Raw genomic sequence first — 18,814 nt, forward strand, 5'->3', positions numbered from 1 at the left:
TAAAGAAATACATGAAAATTTTAATTCACTTCTGAAAATTAAAGATTACTTGCCAAGGAAAAAAAAATATTCGTAACAATGACATTGACAGATTTCTTTAAACAATGTCATTTGCAACATGTCAAACTAATGTCACAATCATGTGCGATACCGCATGTTGATTTGTTAGATTCTAAACCTTGAAAGCAGTTAATCCACAACAAATTTGTTATTTTTTATTTTAATGAAGGATATACTCGTTATATGACATAAACAATTAAAAATGGCTTGTAAACTACATCGTGTTCGTTTTTATAATCCTAAACCTGAGCAAATAAATTGCGTCACTTATAACAAGAGTAGTAAACTTATGGCATTGGCAAGGTAAGTTTTTTTTATTGATAACTTACAGTTATTTATAGTTTGTCACTTTTTTAAAACATTTACGTATTTATCGTTTCAGACGTGATGCATCTATCGAAATTTGGGATTTAAATTATGCACCTTATCTATTGAAATTTATTCCGGGTGAAGAAAACACTTCAGTAGAAGCACTTGGATGGGTTAATCATAGACTGCTCTCTACTGGTCTCGGAGGAGCATTAGTGGAATGGGATATGGATACTCTGTCTATCAAATCTACAATAATTCTCACTGGTTACGCTGCATGGTGTCTTGATGTTAACTCAACTCACACTCTTGTGGCTGTAGGAACGGAACAAGGCTATATAAATTTATATTCAGTCGAAAATGATGAAATCGTTTATAGAAGACTTTTTGATAAACAAGAGGGTAGAGTATTGTGTTGCAAATTTGATAATACAGGGAGTGTGTTAGTTACAGGTGAGATTTGTGAGTTTATATAACATTTGAGCATTAAAAGAGTACATAATATGTAAGCATGTTATATACAGTATTGAGATAAGAATTATACAAAAAATACTACTTAGTTTATTATATAATATTTCAGGATCAATTGACACAATCAGAGTATGGAATGTTGAAACTGGTCATGCTACCTGTCGTATGTCTGTTAGTAGACGAGGAAAAGAAACTATTGTTTGGTGCCTTGCAGTACTCTCTGATAATACTGTTGTCTCTGGAGACAGTTATGGAAGACTCACCTTTTGGGACAGTAATCTTGGAGATCAGGTAAGAAAAATATTACATGATCATTTTGAAAAATATTTATTGAGGTAAGGCAGCAGGCAATACATCACTTAAAATTTGAGATACCTAACTCGGAAAGTACCTTAACATTACAAAAGATCACACCAAACGGACAAAATAATGCTGCTATCAATTAGAGCTATCTTTCTTTAGTTAATTAGTAAAAAACCCAAAGTATCTGGAGAAGTTCAGTAATGTTCTTGTAATCTGTTTACAGTGAGGCAAACCACACAGTTGTTTGTCAACTATGACCTAAAACCTCAATTTTTTTTATTTTTGATTTCAGATTGAATCATATAAAAGCCATAAATCTAATATTTTGTCAATAGCAGTTTCGGATGACGAAAGTAGTCTGTATTGCAGTGGAACAGATCCAGTAATTATGAATTTTGTTAAAGTGAGCAATACTACTGGAAAACAAACAAGTGCACAATGGGTGAAAAATGTGCAAAGAAATATACATGAACATGATGTCAGGTATTATACAATATTATAATTTTAAGTGATGTATTAAATATTCTTGATGGTCATCACTTCATCCTATCATAGTCCACTCCTAGACATAGGCCTACGTAAGTTGGCGCCAAAATTGGCGTGACCTCATGTATGTACTTAGCTCATAGTCACCACGCTGAACAGGCGGGCTGGTGATCGCAGGGCTGGCTTTGTCGCACCAAAGACGCTGCTGCCTGTCTTTGGTCTGTGTATTTCAAAGTCAGCATTTGGATGGTTATTCCACCATCGGTTGGCTTTTTAAGTTCCAAGATGGTAGTAGAACTAGGTTATCTCTTAGTCGCCTCTTACTACACCCACGGGGGGATGCGGGGTGGCTATATTCTTTACTGCCGTAATCACACAGCAATTCTTGATGGTATTAGATTATAAATAAAAAAATAATTTTTTGAAATTAAATATGAATTGTTTTCAATTTTTTTTTAAATGTTACAAACTACATCCAAATTTCCATTTGTAATTACATACTCCGACTTAAATCCCTTACTAAGGGAACAATACTGAATTAAAAAGTATTAAATGTATAAAAAATTTCATTCGTTCGGTTTTTTTAAAGACAATGCATATACAATGTACAAATTTTTTTAAACAACCAATAAAAACTAATAAATAATAATGTGCACATAGTCTTGAATTCATTTACAAAGGTTAAATGCCATAATAATTATGATCACCTGCATCAATTAATGTTTCTAACGCAAAATAATTAAGCAAAGAACAGATTTCAACTGTTTAATATTTATTTCAAAAAGCAACTAAACTTTTTTGTTAATTAGGCTGTTTGACTACTACTTTATTCTTTCTTTTATTACTACTTTTTCTTTTCTTACTTATACTATATTCTTTCTTGGAGTTTTACTTACAAACTCCACTTATATGTCAAATATTTCTATTCAAAAACTGGTTATTTCCAGAGCTCTAGTGATAAATGGTGATAAGTTGATATCTGTGGGAGCTGATGGTTACCTAACTCTGTCTAGCTATCCACCAAAATGGGTGATGAGAATACCTCCCATGGTTCCTCCTCCTAGGTCATCTGTGTGTCCTCAAAAGAAATTACTTCTGCTGAGGTAAGAAATATTAAAATAGTTTATTTTGACTTTAATGAAACCTAAATATACTGGAAAAAAATTATATATATACTTCAAATAGAAATAGTAAGTACATCTTTGTTTTGCAAATAAAGTTATTATTATTATTATCTTACAAAATATTTAATAATGATATTTTGCTATTTTAAAGTATTTTTAACCGACTTCAAAAAAGGAGGAGGTTACTCAATTCGACCGTGCATGTTGTTTATGAACCGATTTTGATAATTATTTTTGTTGAAAAAGAGATATCCCTGGTGTGGTACCATGATAAGGTAACCAGGATCTGATGATGGGATCCCAGAGATATCGAGGGAAAACCTCGAAAATCCGCATAACTTTTTACTGGGCCGAAAGCCGATGTTTATCATGTGGTCCCATTAAAATTTAATTGAGATCTGATTTCAACTTTTGAAGTTATCTTTGATAACGCGTAGTTATTTGACAATTTTTTCGACTACCTACGTTGTATTACTTGTCAATGTAATTGAAGTCGGTTTTTTTTTCATTTGCCAGCAAACACAATTATTATAAATTTGAACATTTTTTTTAATACTTTAAACAAAATAGAATGTTTTCAATTTTAGATACAGCAACTACCTCGAAGTTTGGAAACTTGGATCCTATGCTATAAACGAAAGTGGAAATGTAACAATAACAAATGTAAATATGAATGTCAAGCAACAGGACAGTAATAATGAATTAGAACAAGACACAGAAATAGATGTTAAGAATGACATCAATATTGAAAAACAACATGAAACAAAAAGTTTGAAAGTAACAGTAAAACCAGTAAAACTTGTATCTATACAAACTAAAGGGAATAAACAAATCAAGTGTTGTGAACTTTCTCCGAGCGGGGAACTGATTGTCTATTCTACTGACAGTAACTTTAGAATGTTAAAGCTGGACTGTGTAAGTTTGTTTTCTCACTGTCAAAAAGGTATTTGTTTCTTTAGCAAAATTTCGTTTTCGAAAGTAAAGGGCTCGTAAACAAAATGATCCATTTTTTGCATATAGGAATGGGTATTTAACCTTTAACTACCTTCATACAGTCTTAAAGGCCGCTGCGGTTTTCGAACCTTGTAGATAACACTGTTCCCCTATTCCCCCATCCTGATTCTCTCAGTAGCTTCGAGCTTAGTAACACCAACTTCGTAACGGGTAGCAGTTGTGACGTAGTATGTAGTTAACTGGAGTAATTTGGGTTCAAAGTCGATCAACGGTCTCTATGACCGCAGGACCGAAGAGACTACATAACTTTTATTAAGTGAAATGATAATTTGATATTTTGTCTTATTAATTTGAATTCCTATAAAAATGTCACATCCTGACCCATCTTATAGAAAAAACAAGTAAAACTATAGATTTTATTCAATAAATGTAGTTAGTAAGGTATTTTCTGCGTCAGAACCACGTACTGGTGAAGAAGAAGAACTTAAACTTTGACTAATATAATCTCACAAACGAAAAAAAACAGACTTCAATTATATCGCCAAGTAACGTAGGTAGATAAAAAATTGGTCAAGTAAATAAGTGTTATCAAAGATTACTCAAAAAGTAGTTATCATACGCTTCAGCCTGTAATATCCCACTACTGGGCATAGGTCTCTTTTTTCATGTAGGAGAAGGATCAGAGCTTAATCCACCACGCTGTTCCAATGCGGGTTGGCGAATATATTCCCTACTATGAGTAACGATCGCTATCAGGTATACATGATAACAACCGGGACCGACGGCTTAACGTGCTCTCCGAGGCACGGTGGGGAGACCCACAAGGATTGCACAAACACCCAGACCACGGCAAACACCTGTATGGTCAATACAAATGTTTGTCATGTGTGGGGATCGAACCCGCAACCGCCAGCGCAACAGGTGCAATCCATAGCTGGAACCGTTGCGCCAACGCGGCGTCAGTAGTTATCATATCTCGATCAAATTAAAATGGGACTACAAGGTAACGTCAGCTTTTGATTAAAACAAGAATCATCAAAATTGGTACACCCAGTAAAAATACAACGTAGGTCGACGAAAAAATAGTCAAGTAAATACGCATTATTAGATATAACTCGAAAAGTACTAATCAGAACTCAATAGGTTATTCCACTATCTTTGAAAAAGTACTTAAAAATGTTGATTTTCTAATAAAAAGCCACAAAAAATATATTTCGGCAAAATAAATACGCTTTCATGCAATAAAATTAAATTACAATTTAAACCGTTTTTATTTCCGCTATTACCATTTTGGTGACGTAATATGTTTAAAAACAAAAGTCGTGTATGACGTATGTAAGACCGAACTCGTTTAATACGTCAAAAGTTCAATACCTTATACCTTATAGATGTCTTATAGATATACTCTTTATCGTTCAACGTTAACAGCTACAAATATTTGGTGTTTTTGTGTAAAATAATGAATTACAATAGCTATCGTTGGTGTGTAGTGTCTAGTTGTACAAATACTAGCATTAAAAAAAACTATTAAGTCTTAATTTGGCAATATCATAAGAAATAAAACATAACATAACACTTTCTAACATTATTTTTCAAATTAGGTATATCTGGCACTTACATAAGAAACAGTATAATATAACAAGTAATACTTACAAAGATGTTTTAACATTCCGAAATTCGACAGAACAGAAGTCTGGGTTACATGCAAAAACTTTGCAACCATCATTGAATCAATTTTTAGCAGATTTGTACTATCGGCTTTTACAAAACCTTTTTGCATTTTAATAAATAGCTACAAATAAAATGCACTAACGAAAGAGCACAAGTATTACTCCTTGAAGTTAAAGTTGATAGATGTGTACCGTTAGCGTTAGCTGTTTACAGCACTGACAGAACTTTGTTTTTGACCGTATGACGTCATTCCATGGCGGATCGTGTTTTAGGTCACGTGATATACAGATTAAAATATACGACTTTTAATTTCAATATAATAAATCAATAATGTGCTTTTATGATTCCAAACCAGAATATTTAAGTGTATTTCTGCAAAAATTTTAATTTTTATAAAATGTTATAATTTATTTTTCACTACTGAAAGTACCCTATTGAATTGAAATCGAACCACTTGACAACCACTACCTTTCAATTAAAACAATAATCATTGAAATCGGTCCACCCAGTAGTTCTAAGGTTAACATACCTAAAAAACCTTAATTTTTGTTTTGGAAGCTGGTTAAAAACAAAGACAAACCGACTATGTATTTGTGTACAGAAATTGATAAGATCGTCACCCCATCAGTTAATTCATTGAGTATATACAACAACATATGGTGCTGGTTTTTAACCGACTTCAAAAAAGAGGTGGTTACTCAATTCAACCATATATATATGTTCGGGGATAACTTCGTCGTTTATGAACCGATTTTGATAATTCTTTTTTTGTTGGAAAGGAGATATCCCTAGTGTGGTACCATGATAAGAAAACCAGGATCTTATGATGGGATCCCAGAGAAATCGAGGGAAACTCGAAAATCCGCATAACTTTTTACTGGGTGTATCGATTTTGATGATTTTTAATTTAATCGAAAGCCGATATTTAGCATGTGGTCACATATAAATTTCATCGAGATCTTTTTACAACTTCTGGAGTAATCTTTGATAATGCGTATTTACTTGATTATTTTTTCGTCTATCTACGTTGTATTACTTGTCGATATAATTGAACTCGGTTTTTCTTCGTTTGCCTGCAAACACAATTATAGCACCTATCGCTATCAGCTCCCTGGGCGAGATTTTTCAATGTCGCTCTGTAATTGCTATTTAAGCCATACGAAAAAAGGAAAAAATTTAATCACCTAACCATTCATTACATACATATAAACACACACACACATATATATATATATATATATATATATATATATATATATATATATATATATAATATATATATATAAAAACACACACAACGCATTTTAATTCAAATCCATCTACATCCTACATAATATATAATTTTTTTATGTTTCAGGACGAAGATCAAACCAACGTATCTTTAGCAAAAGTATTAGTTAATGGGCTACCAAGTTGTGATCGCGTGGCTTTTACTGCGGATTCGCGTACGATGGTCGCTTATAGAAATGGGGAGTTAAAAGTTTTACAAGTTGACCCCGAGGCAGGCGCCACTGTAGTGCAGAGCATATCTTGCGAGAAATGTAAGTAAAAGGTTATAATAAAATATAATATTCGACGACCCTTTGTCGCAGCAACCACAGGTCAATCGGTTGCGGTTTCGATTACCGCATGCCCATGGCGAAAATTCGTATTGGTCATACCAATGGGCCCGTTGTGGGCCATTGAAAACAAGTCATTCATGAACACCTCAATAGATATTTAATTAGTGAAATGGTAGGCCATTTCCTTAGCCATAATTTTAGAGGCGTTGTGGTGTCATTTTAACATTCATTGTTTGTCAGCTGTAATTATTTATTATGAAAACGAATGAAAGCTGTTTAGATATACTATATAGTTTAAATAATTGAACAAACTTTTAATAAATGTTTCAGACCTTAGATCGAAATGTATACTTCATCTTAATATATCAAAAAATACTCCGTCGAAAAAGGTTTACTTAGTAGCAGCTGATACAGAAGGTGATGTTGCAGTTTGGGTAAAGAAACCTAAAAAGTTTGAATTCTACGTCTCGTTGCCGAAGTATAGATGTGTGCCATCCACTTTGACTATAGATGACAAAAACGAGAAACTGATCATTGCATATGTGGATCAAGAGGTAAAAGAAGATATAATTTTATATCATGGTTTTAAATAATTGTTATTTTTTTTTATTTTTATAATAATGATTTATTTTCTATCACAATCATGATGATACAATGAAACCTTATCTAATAATATCCTTGTAATACAAAATTAGACAACTCGATTAGTGAAAGACTGGTGCTCAAGAAAGGTATAAAATGCCTGTACTATAAATCACCAGGTTTTTCCCACCCTCCCCCCAAAGTTAGGGATACAGGTTCAGATGTACAGAACTGAGACAAATGGAGACAGACCTCGTAGATGATAATATAATATGTATATTTCGGATGGATCCAAAACTTGTTGAAAAATTGGTGAAGGCGGAACATAATCCTTAGGATCCTTATCCACAGCTAAAAAATTTAATTCAAGCCCTTATGTACCCTTATACACTTAAAAGGTAGAATTCCCAAATATCCTTCCTTACTGTATGTACTGATATATATTGTCTTTATGTTCAACACATTGATTCATTATATTTCTTTATTTCAGATAATCGAGTACGACCTAATAAAGTCGAAGGCGCGTAAGTGTGAGGTTTGCGAACGTCCGGAGTGGCGCGCGCGTACTGCGGCCGCGATGGCGCTAGTGACGCACCCCACACGCGACGCTCTACTGGCGAGAGATGACACCTCATTATGGCTACTGGACTCTTCACCCCAAACTGACAACCATCAGGTACATCACTAATGCACTCTACGCACCCCACACGCGACGCTCTACTGGCGAGAGATGACACCTCATTATGGCTACTGGACTCTTCACCCCAAACTGACAACCATCAGGTACATCACTAATGCACTCTACGCACCCCACACGCGACGCTCTACTGGCGAGAGATGACACCTCATTATGGCTACTGGACTCTTCACCCCAAACTGACAACCATCAGGTACATCACTAATGCACTCTACGCACCCCACACGCGACGCTCTACTGGCGAGAGATGACACCTCATTATGGCTACTGGACTCTTCACCCCAAACTGACAACCATCAGGTACATCACTAATGCACTCTACGCACCCCACACGCGACGCTCTACTGGCGAGAGATGACACCTCATTATGGCTACTGGACTCTTCACCCCAAACTGACAACCATCAGGTACATCACTAATGCACTCTACGCACCCCACACGCGACGCTCTACTGGCGAGAGATGACACCTCATTATGTTTACTGGATTCTGCACCCCAAACCGACAACGACCAGGTCATGGGTGACCACTACTACTGCACCCTATACAACTATTCCATACAATTTTAATTGAGGTAGCCTTGCACTATATACAGCGCTTTAGTCTTTAATGGATAGATAGCAGGAAATATCTTGCTCATAGTTCAGAGTGGTCTGTCTGGGGCAGTATCTCAATTATACAAATCACAGCCAAAAAATACGGTTTTTATATAACTTTCGACGAGGAAAGCGGAAAAGTAAAATCGTTTATGGAATACCTTGTCAATTGTTTAAGGACCTTATGCTGGTTTGTGTCGGTACCTAATACGAACAGGCGTATCTGCCATTGTGTCGAAGACTAAACGTTACCTAATATCTTCACTGAGCTTTCTAAAGTTGCAGTGAAGTACCGCATGTTTGAACAAAAAAAAAATATATGGAATGACAAAAGCACAGGCATTATAAGGCTATGGATTTATCACTTACATAAAAAAAATATCCTCACTGAACTAAAAATTTAATGTTATTGAATGATTAGCTAATTAAACCAAGCTGTATGAGTCTAGTATAGTGCACAGCTATTCTTTATAAAATGGTCATAATACTTTAAAATGTTCTTTTAATTTATTTGAAATTTAATTCCTGAATTTCATATATATATTTTTTTTTGATATCAGGACAAGACTGAGGAACCAAGTCCAAAGAAAAAAAATACAGAGAAGAAAATAAGCAACCTTAATGCCCAAATTAAAATTATCCCTATAAAGGTAAATATGGTTTTCAACATTGACTTTGATACGTATATTACTTATAATTATACTAAGGTTTCTCTAAATAAATGTAAACAATCTAATCTAATAACCTGCAGTAGAGTACTGGCGGTTGCGCATTCAATCCCCGCAAATGACAAACATTTGTATTGGCCATACAGACGTTTGCCGTGGTCTGGGTGTTAGTGCAGTCCTTGTGGGTCTCCCCACCGTGCCTCGGAGAGCACGTTAAGGCCGTCGGTCCCGGTTGTTATCATGTACACCTGATAGCGATAGTTACCTACTCATTGTAGGGAATATATCCACCAAACCGTATTTGGAGCAGAGTGGATTAAGCTTTGATCCATCTGCTACATGAGGAAAGAGACATATGTCCAGCAGTGGGATATTACAGGCTTTAAAGTAAAAGAAATGTAGTAGATTAAACTCTATATTTACCCAGTATTATCCAATACTTCCCAGTATTATTCACTCTTCTTGTACTAAATAAATAAAACATAGTATAATATGTACTTAGCTTAAGTAATAAGATAAGAAAGAATATGTATAGGTTACAATTATCATTTTTATTGTTACAGTACTTGGCTGGATTCCATTGGCTTTCAGACGATGAAGCTGTTACGTTAGAAATTTTACCAGAAAACATTATTTCTCAATTGCCTCCAGTTTTAGCAACTAAGAGACACAATGTATAGATATTCAATATTTTCGAAATATAAAAATATATTTTTAAAGAACGCACTTTTATTTTTTACTAAAATATTTTACTGTATTATAATTGTCTACATATACATAGTCTTGCCTTAAATATTGTTACAAAGAAAAAAAAAACATTTTTTTTATCGCACACAACATTTATTACAAGTGTTTTATTTTAATACATAAATATGAAAAAATTATATAATATATAGCATACCGCTTACGTAGTTGTTTTTACCACCCTATTCTTTTTGTAATTTGTAATTAACTTAGGGCGTCAAAATCAAATAATGCTACATCTAATTGTTGTGGTTGTCCCCAAATTTTGTCTGTGACGTCACACCGCGCTGGCGGCAATTTGTACGATATTGGGTCGCCATCAACGCTCCTGTAACAAGTTTTTAATTTTTTACCATATTAAAATAGTATGATAAGCTTTGAAACTCTATTTGTTTTAAGAATTTTTATAGTTCTAAATGAAATCAATTTTAAATTTAGTTTTTTTTATCTGTCGTTATAGCTTCGTTATACTGCCTGTAAAATTTTATTTGTATCAGACAACAGCGGAATTCTAGTAATAGCGGAGTTACTGGAAAAAATTTGAAATGAAATCCTAAGATATCCTATATATATATATATATATATATATATATATATATATATAAAATAGTAATATATATATTACTATTATTACTAGTTTTGAATAACGACTTCCATTACTGCTAATTAATAAAAATAAGAAACTATATATTTATATATATTACTACTTATATATTATATGGAGTTGTTATAAATGTAAAAATATTATTCATATATACTGACCCTAAGAACACAATGGTTTGTTTGTAGGGGTTGTATATTTGTCCAGGAGGCAACGACGGTCGGAGGGGGTAGTCACGTGTCGCTTTCACTAACGGTCCAAACCGCTCCAATGAAAATAGAGCACGACGACCAATTATTCCTAGACAACATGAAATAAAAAGAAAAAATAAATAACAAGAATGATAAAAAAATTCAAATGTAATTCTGTATTTTGTCCATTATTTATTAGTTTGCAAAAGTATGAATAAATAAATATTTAAGATTATGACTGCATTTCGTTCAGAAAATTCGGTTTTATTTTTCGTCAGCGAGCAAATTTACATCGACAGCTAATACGACGTAAGGCAATCTATTAAATCATTTACATACGCATTAATAGGGACTAGTTACGAGTAATCGGCAGATCTCGACCAAATTTAAATCACCAATTATAATTCAAGCCTGAGCCTAGGTGTGATATTTGTATTTATTTATATATGTATTATTTATATGTATATATTAAAAAATATATTTTTAGCCATAACAGTCTGCCGTTACCTTTAACACAAGTATAAAGTTGCTTTCCATAGGAACAGACGACCGCGTGTATATGTTATAACTAGTGATGTGCTGGATCGTCAAAAATTGATATCCGTGAATACGGATCCGGATATGGATATTTACTATGAAGATCCGCGGATACGGATACGAATCTATTATTACCCACTCAATCAGAGTCAGCGAGTGATCTTGAAACGATATTTGACGTTACGCCCACTACAACGACGGGAGGACAGGTTTCGACTTGCATTGCGCGCGTATTACTTTTGTTTAGCAATTAGGTCTAGAAAACGTCGGGCATCTAAAAAAACTTAATAAACCACGATAATATACAATTCTTTTATTGTTGGAAAGGAGATATCCCTAGTTTGGTACCATGATAAGGCAACCAGGATCTGATGATGGGATCCCAGAGAAATCGAGGGAAACTCTCGAAAATCCGGATAACTTTTTACTGATTGTACCGATTTTAATGATTTTTAATTTAATCGAAAACCAATGTTTATCATGTGGTCACATTTAAATTTCATCGATATCTGATTACAACTTTTGGAGCAATCTTTGATAATGCGTATTTACTTGACTATTTTTTCGTCTACCTACGTTGTATTACTTGTCGATATAATTGAAGTCGGTTTTTTTTTTCGTTTGCGAGCAAACACAATTATAATAGTGAAAAAATGAAGTCCTGCAATTTTATTATCATGAAAAACATTTAAACAAACGTAGTTAACTATAGCTAGATCGATTCGGTTGTTTTTTTAACCAACGTACAATATTTTTGTTTTAGGAATAACTGTAATACTTTGTCATAAAAAAAGTCAGATAGTTACCAGAACTAGTGGCTGGTAGTGGTGTAGGAGAGGGTTCGATGTGGACAGAAAGCTCCTTTTCAGGTTTACAGCTAACTGAACGAACTGCTGTGCGATATTCATCTAGAGACATACCTAAAAAAAAAAAGATTTATTGTGAAGATTTTCCGCACATGGGTTTAGTTTGCAGTGAATTTTCTTTCTGCTTTTGGAGGTGGGAGCCTGCCCTTAAAATGTAGCTATATATTAGCCGACTTTTGCCTAAAATACAGGCAAGGTTGAATATCTTAGGAAAAGTCCGCCGTGTATTATAAACATATTTATTTGTTAAAATAATCTAGTGACTAATAATCTAGTAATCTAATACTAATTTATTTACTCTTTCACAAAGAAACCTTTACATTAGATGACTGGCACAGTTGCACAGTAAACGTCTCGTACAACGCCTTATAGCATGATATTCACCAACCTTTAAGCTTCTTTAGTATACATATTTTTAAACGAAAAAGTAGATTTAAAATTAGTCATGCACGTTTCGATATTAGGGCAAACAAACAAACTCTTTCGTTTTTTAATATAAGTGTCCGTTAAATTTGTAACGAACCTATTTTCAATGCTTCTTCTTCTTGCATTTCTCTTATTCGAGTAAGAAAGCCCCACCTTTGCTGCCAAAGACGGGCAGCGTGTTTTTCTTTCTTACTAACTGATGCACTGTAAATTGCACAATTTCACTAATAATAACAAGAGTAAAATTATATTATTACAAATATTAAAAAATATAAATACACCCTGCTGAAAGTTCCAAATAGAAAACGATGATTGAATGGGAAGTTATTGTAAACTATTGTGTGTTTGAAATAGGGATTCCGAAATTTTCATACAATTTGTACTGGAATCCAGATAGAACTATCTGGATCAAGAAAGACCAGATAAAAACAGATAAAAATTGTATGAAAATTGTTTTTCATACAATCATCGTTTTTTATTTTGAACTTTTAGCAGAGCAGGTATTGTTCAAAATTAAACACATTAATGGTTAAAAAAAATAATTTAATAAGAAATTGCTTTCGATTTAAATTGTTTTAGATTTAAATTGCTTTCGATTTAAATTGCTTTGATTGATTAAGAATAAAAAAAACCGTTTCGTAACAAAACAACAAAAAAACGTCTCAAAATAAATTAATGTAAATATTTAAATAATATTACGTTTTGACGTAAAAAGTTACAAAACGAATATACGTTCTGAATATTAAAAAAAAACTTACAGAATTCCTTGTGCTTTAACTGGATCTGTAGATGGCTCTCGACGAAAGCCACCTCCAGTAGGAACTTGGGTCGTATTTTCCATTAGGTACTTTATATTAGATTAAAATTGTTTACCTTATTTTATTCAGAAGAAAACTTATTCCTATTTAGTTTTCCTGAGTTACGAGAAAGAACAACAAGTATTGATCAAGCAACTCAGTCGTGGCAATGGTATGTAAAATGGATTTAGCTCCGTGACCGTTATTAATATATCTCTGTTGCTATGATTCAGATGATTTATTGAAAATAATTTTTTTTATCTAACTTTTTTCAAATACCTTGGTATATAATACCAATGCAAATGCGGAAAAAAGACAGGTCTACAACTCTGAGTGCGTTTGTATGTTTCCACGTGTATGTTAGCAAGTAAGATATCTCTGAATGTTTCATAGTAAAATTACTCTAAGTTCTAAAGAAGAACATTAGGTTGTTTTATTTAAAACTAGCTGTGACCGCGACTTCATCCGCATGGTATTAAAAAAAAATATTGTTCAGTTCGCAGAGTTACACAATAAATAAATTTCCAAAATAAAAGTAGCCTAAGTTACTTCTTATTGCATCAGCTATTTGTCAGTGAAAGTCACGTCAAAATCGCTCTAGCTCTTTCAGAGATTAGCCGGAACAAACACGCAGACAGTCAGACAGACAGACAGACAAAAGTTGTAAAAAAATGTTATTTTGGTTTATGTACCGTGTATATATCCATATGCATTTAGTATAAAGCGGTTATTTTAATATTACAAACAGACACTCCAATTTAATTTATTTGTAGGTGTGTTATTGTGTGCTGCCCAGACAGACTTCGTTCTGTCAAGTTAATAGTAAAAAATTATTATTTTTTTTTAAGTATTAAAACCTTCCGTGGGCCCTAAGAAGCATACAAAAAATAAATTAGCCGAATTGGTTGAGCCATTCTCGAGTTATGCGCTTAGCAACATTAATTTTTATTTATATAGAAGATAAGCAGTTAGTCACAACTCATTACAGGCTTACTATTACTTTTACGGAATAAAATTAATACAACTCACCTCACACGATCGTTTCTTTGTTCTGAAGGCTCCTTTAACTCTGATAGTCGCAACATCGATTCTCCCTCGGGAGTAAGATATTGGTAGGGGACAGCGAAGAGGGTTGAAATAAAGGTATGTTAAAACAACGCAAATTTCTTAGAGTCGAAAAGCGCAAACGAGCTAGTAATATGACTAATTTGTCACTTTTGCAAATCTCTCTCAGTGGTAGCTTTCGAATCAAAACTGACACTTTTGCCATTTATTTGAAATAGCGCTCATAACGACAATCCAACCGAAGGTTCACCTTGAATGTTGCTTCTGCTGTAATCAGTGTGGTTTGTAGTACAACTGTTACAGTGTGCAGTTTGAACTTCATACATGTTCATAATAACTTTGGTTCAAGGTAATGAATATTCTTCAGTTTTCAACAGATCCTTTCAACATTTAACATATGTGGTGTATTTTCGCTAAACATAATTCGCCATCTACTAGAGCCTACACAAGGTACACAAAATATAAGAAAGGTAAGTCGGTTGTATTAACTGATACGCCAGTTAAAGACGAATTAGCAGCAATTGAAGACAAAAAAAAGGTTACGTTAAGGTTATTCATTTAATTATTTATCAATAGAACAGTTACTTTCAAGTTCATTTTTTTTTATAACAAATTAAGTAATTGTAGGTAATGTATGTTTTAATTTCGGAGACCTCTGTTTCAACTTACCTCACTAAGAGGACTGTTAAAACAAAGTCATCAGTTTTCTTTAAATTGATTTTAATAGGTACAAAGGAAATAATGGCAACGTTTGTCGTATCCATTGGTTAGTTAATTAAACAAGATTTCATTGCGTGTACAACCGTTTACATACTATCGTTTATTTTTAAAGTTATGCGTATGTAAAATAAAAAAAAAATGGTATGTAAAGACTGTTTGAACTCTATTTGATCTCCCTTACATCATGTAAATTTCGTTTGTAATACCTATATTGATGAAGTAAGGTAATTTGTTCTTTTTGACCATTTTAACCTTCATAACGTCTTTCAAACTTTTTCATAACAATAAATTTACTTTGTTTTTTTGACTCTAAATTAATTCATAAAATATTTCAAGTGTGAAATTATAACTATAATATCAAAAAGTATTTTTTTATAAAGAAATAAGTAGTATCCGAAATAATTCCATTCGAATAACTTTTGATAGCAAGCGAATATAAACTGTGCATAGTTTAATTAATATTAATAAAGATAAAATACAGTAAGTTGGTGAAAAATATGTTCTATTTTAATGATTCTCCTGCAATTATTGTCGCGCAAAACGGTCATCTACTGTCATTACCGAAGCTCTACGCACCCCGATAATTGCGCCCGTCTAGACATAGAGGTGAAATAATGCGAAGCAAGTGATTACAGTGCTTATGTAATACCTCAATTTACGATGACTGAAATTGTAAGTGAGATTGATACTTTTAGTTACTTTTAAATTAAGATTACTTCACTAAATAACATTAAAAATATCTCTACTTTTTTAGGTCTGTTCCTCCGCTTAAAGTACGCATCGAGGTTGGATACGGTTTGCACTTGTTATAAGAAATATAAACGAAATAATCATTTTGTATTTTGTGTATTTAGTGAGGGTGCTGTTCGCTGAACATTGTATACAGAGCAGGGTTCGCCAAACCGATTCATAAAGGTAACCGTTTGAAACGGTTACCGTATGAATCGGATACCGATTGAAAAGGTTACCGTTTTATTTCGGTTCCAAAACCGTAATAAAACGGTTACCGATTAAACTGTAATACCGAAATATAACGTTATGTATTTCGGTTTTAAATGATTCGGAGAAGTAACAGAGAAAAATGAAGAATCTGTAATGTTCCTTTGCTTTTATTGATAATGCTTGGTTTTTCATAAGACTGGCTTCTTTAACTATGAAAGTAATTAAGTTTTTTGTCTTGAATTATTCGTTATACGCAATATAAACATTAACGCGAAAAAGAGATGAAATCTTGCTCGCGCCACGCCCGGGGCCTGTCGTCTATCACAAATAAATAAGTTTTAAGTAAAATCACGCAACACACGGGAGCGAATGAGATAGAGATATGGTGTACGTTCGGACCGCAATCCGAGCTAGCGCAGCGCAGCTACAAGAACGGGAATTGCCCGCTTAAACTTACGACGCGAACGTTATGCCTACTACCGGTTTATTTCGATACTGTATTACCGATATGATTCGGTTACCGAATGATTCTCTTACCGTTATTTTGATTCGATAAGTACCGTTTTATAAAGGTAAATAACCCATACCGGAATATCCCTGATACAGAGACGTTTAAAAATAAGTCACACATTTTAAGCAATGTCTTTTTCATAATATTATAATCTGTCTATGATATGTCATACTTGTAGATAATGCTAATAGTTTGTTATGGGATCTGTAGTCATGGAAATTATATCACCTGATACTGATAACATAGGTATTGATACATAATAGTGATAGCTGCTGTTAGCAAAGATGTACTTTAAAGATTAGTAACATGATGCAATTACAAGAACATAATAAAATAGTTAGACAAACGTTTATTATAATATGAAGTTCACCGAAATATATTGGGGTTCTAAAAATCTGTCGTTTAGAATAATATTGGTTTACTAGAGAATAAAATTAAACTTTACAATGAAACTTAAATTAATTATAGCTTGTATTATTGATTGTAAATATAAAAATACCTCAGACCTTAGTTTTTGATCACATAAGTAATTATACTCAAAGTGATTCTGTATACATTGACAGGGTGTACATAAACGGTCTAGTCTAGACGCGGGGGCGGGCGGAAAGGTTACGATACTTTGTGGGAACGCACCGAGTATTTCACGACCTTTTCGCTTCGATGCAGACTTTTACAAAATTGGGTCACGTTTTATGTTCACGCCCATTTATAGATTTGTACGTGAGTACTGTAAGTATCCGTAGTTATGTACCTACAATACATTACGTATTTTATTATAAATTATTTAAAAGTAGTCGACCTAGTTAGTTTAATTTTTAATACTGACTGCTTCTTTCATATCAATCGTCTTGCAATGTCCTATTTTGAAGTAAAAATGATTTATTATTAAATTAAATTATATTTTTGCCTATAATAATTAATATTCAAAACATTTTGAAAATCGGACCTATAACGTACTGAAACTAGCACGTAGCGCGCTCCATGCTAATTTAGAAAGTAACGCGAATCAAACTAACACTACCTCTATGTATCAAAAAGTACAGGTGTAAGGATCTCCTAAAATGAATAGCACTTATATCATGACACCCTTATATAATAGACATAAATCTTTTCTAGCCACTATAATCTAATTTCATTTCAGTTCATGATATTATTTTGTCACTTAATCTGTAACATCAAAATTCGTAAAGGTTTGTATTAAAAGGTAATTGATGATTGGTTTTATTAGATCCGAAATATTATACTCACAAACAAAATTTATTTATAAGTCATGAAATAAACATTTTCAATGAATAACAAAACTAATACACTAGACTATAATATTATATTTTACACAGTAGTTCTAAATGAATGCAAATAAAATTATGATGCATTTAAAACGCAAGGCCTTCATCTCACCTCCAGACGTTTTGCACGGCTCGTTTGTTGTCCTCCGGCATGTAAAGTCTAGTCTAGACAGAATAGGCACACAAAGAACATTGAGTTTTTTACGTCAGCTTCATAATCGAGAGGTATGCAATTGACTTTCGTAACCTTAAAACTTATTCTTGTATACCTCAATGTGACTTTATATCCTACGTTTATATAATACATTTATTTTATATTATTTTAATATATTTTTAAATATGTGTATGTATGTATATGTATGCATGTATGTGTGTATATTTGGTTTTCTTCCTGTTCTCTTCATTTTAATTCTGTACACTCTTTCCGCTTTTTTCACATTATCTCCTCCAAGCTGGTTGTCTGGAAGAGATCGCTGTTTAGCGATAAGACCGCCTGTTGTACATTTCTTTTTGTGAATCGTTTTGTATGTAAACTTTTTTTTATGTGTACAATAAAGAGTAAATTAAATTAATCAAATTACATTTAAAAGTGGGAGAATAATGCTATATTTAAATTAATTAACAAACTATTTATTAAGGTAACGTT

General features: G+C 33.0%; 2 protein-coding genes across 2 annotated transcripts; one reads left to right on the top strand and one right to left on the bottom strand.

Annotated features, from left to right (window-relative positions):
- The first annotated feature begins 262 nt into the window (after positions 1-262).
- Positions 263-10,201, top strand: LOC123659557 (U3 small nucleolar RNA-associated protein 4 homolog). The gene is made up of 11 exons (XM_045594766.1): positions 263-363; positions 443-822; positions 950-1,131; positions 1,436-1,626; positions 2,577-2,732; positions 3,341-3,668; positions 6,736-6,919; positions 7,271-7,494; positions 8,013-8,198; positions 9,375-9,464; positions 10,046-10,201. The coding sequence occupies exons 1-11, from the start codon at positions 263-265 to the stop codon at positions 10,160-10,162; spliced, it is 2,139 nt and encodes a 712-aa protein (XP_045450722.1). The 3' UTR covers positions 10,163-10,201.
- Positions 10,202-10,309: 108 nt separating this feature from the next.
- Positions 10,310-13,688, bottom strand: LOC123659381. The gene is made up of 5 exons (XM_045594596.1): positions 13,606-13,688; positions 12,945-13,057; positions 12,362-12,475; positions 10,989-11,127; positions 10,310-10,554 (listed from the first exon to the last, which is right to left on the bottom strand). The coding sequence occupies exons 1-5, from the start codon at positions 13,686-13,688 to the stop codon at positions 10,431-10,433; spliced, it is 573 nt and encodes a 190-aa protein (XP_045450552.1). The 3' UTR covers positions 10,310-10,430.
- Between the last annotated feature and the right edge of the window lie 5,126 nt (positions 13,689-18,814).

Source organism: Melitaea cinxia, chromosome 14 (assembly GCF_905220565.1).
Source record: "Melitaea cinxia chromosome 14, ilMelCinx1.1, whole genome shotgun sequence".
NCBI lineage: Eukaryota > Metazoa > Arthropoda > Insecta > Lepidoptera > Nymphalidae > Melitaea > Melitaea cinxia.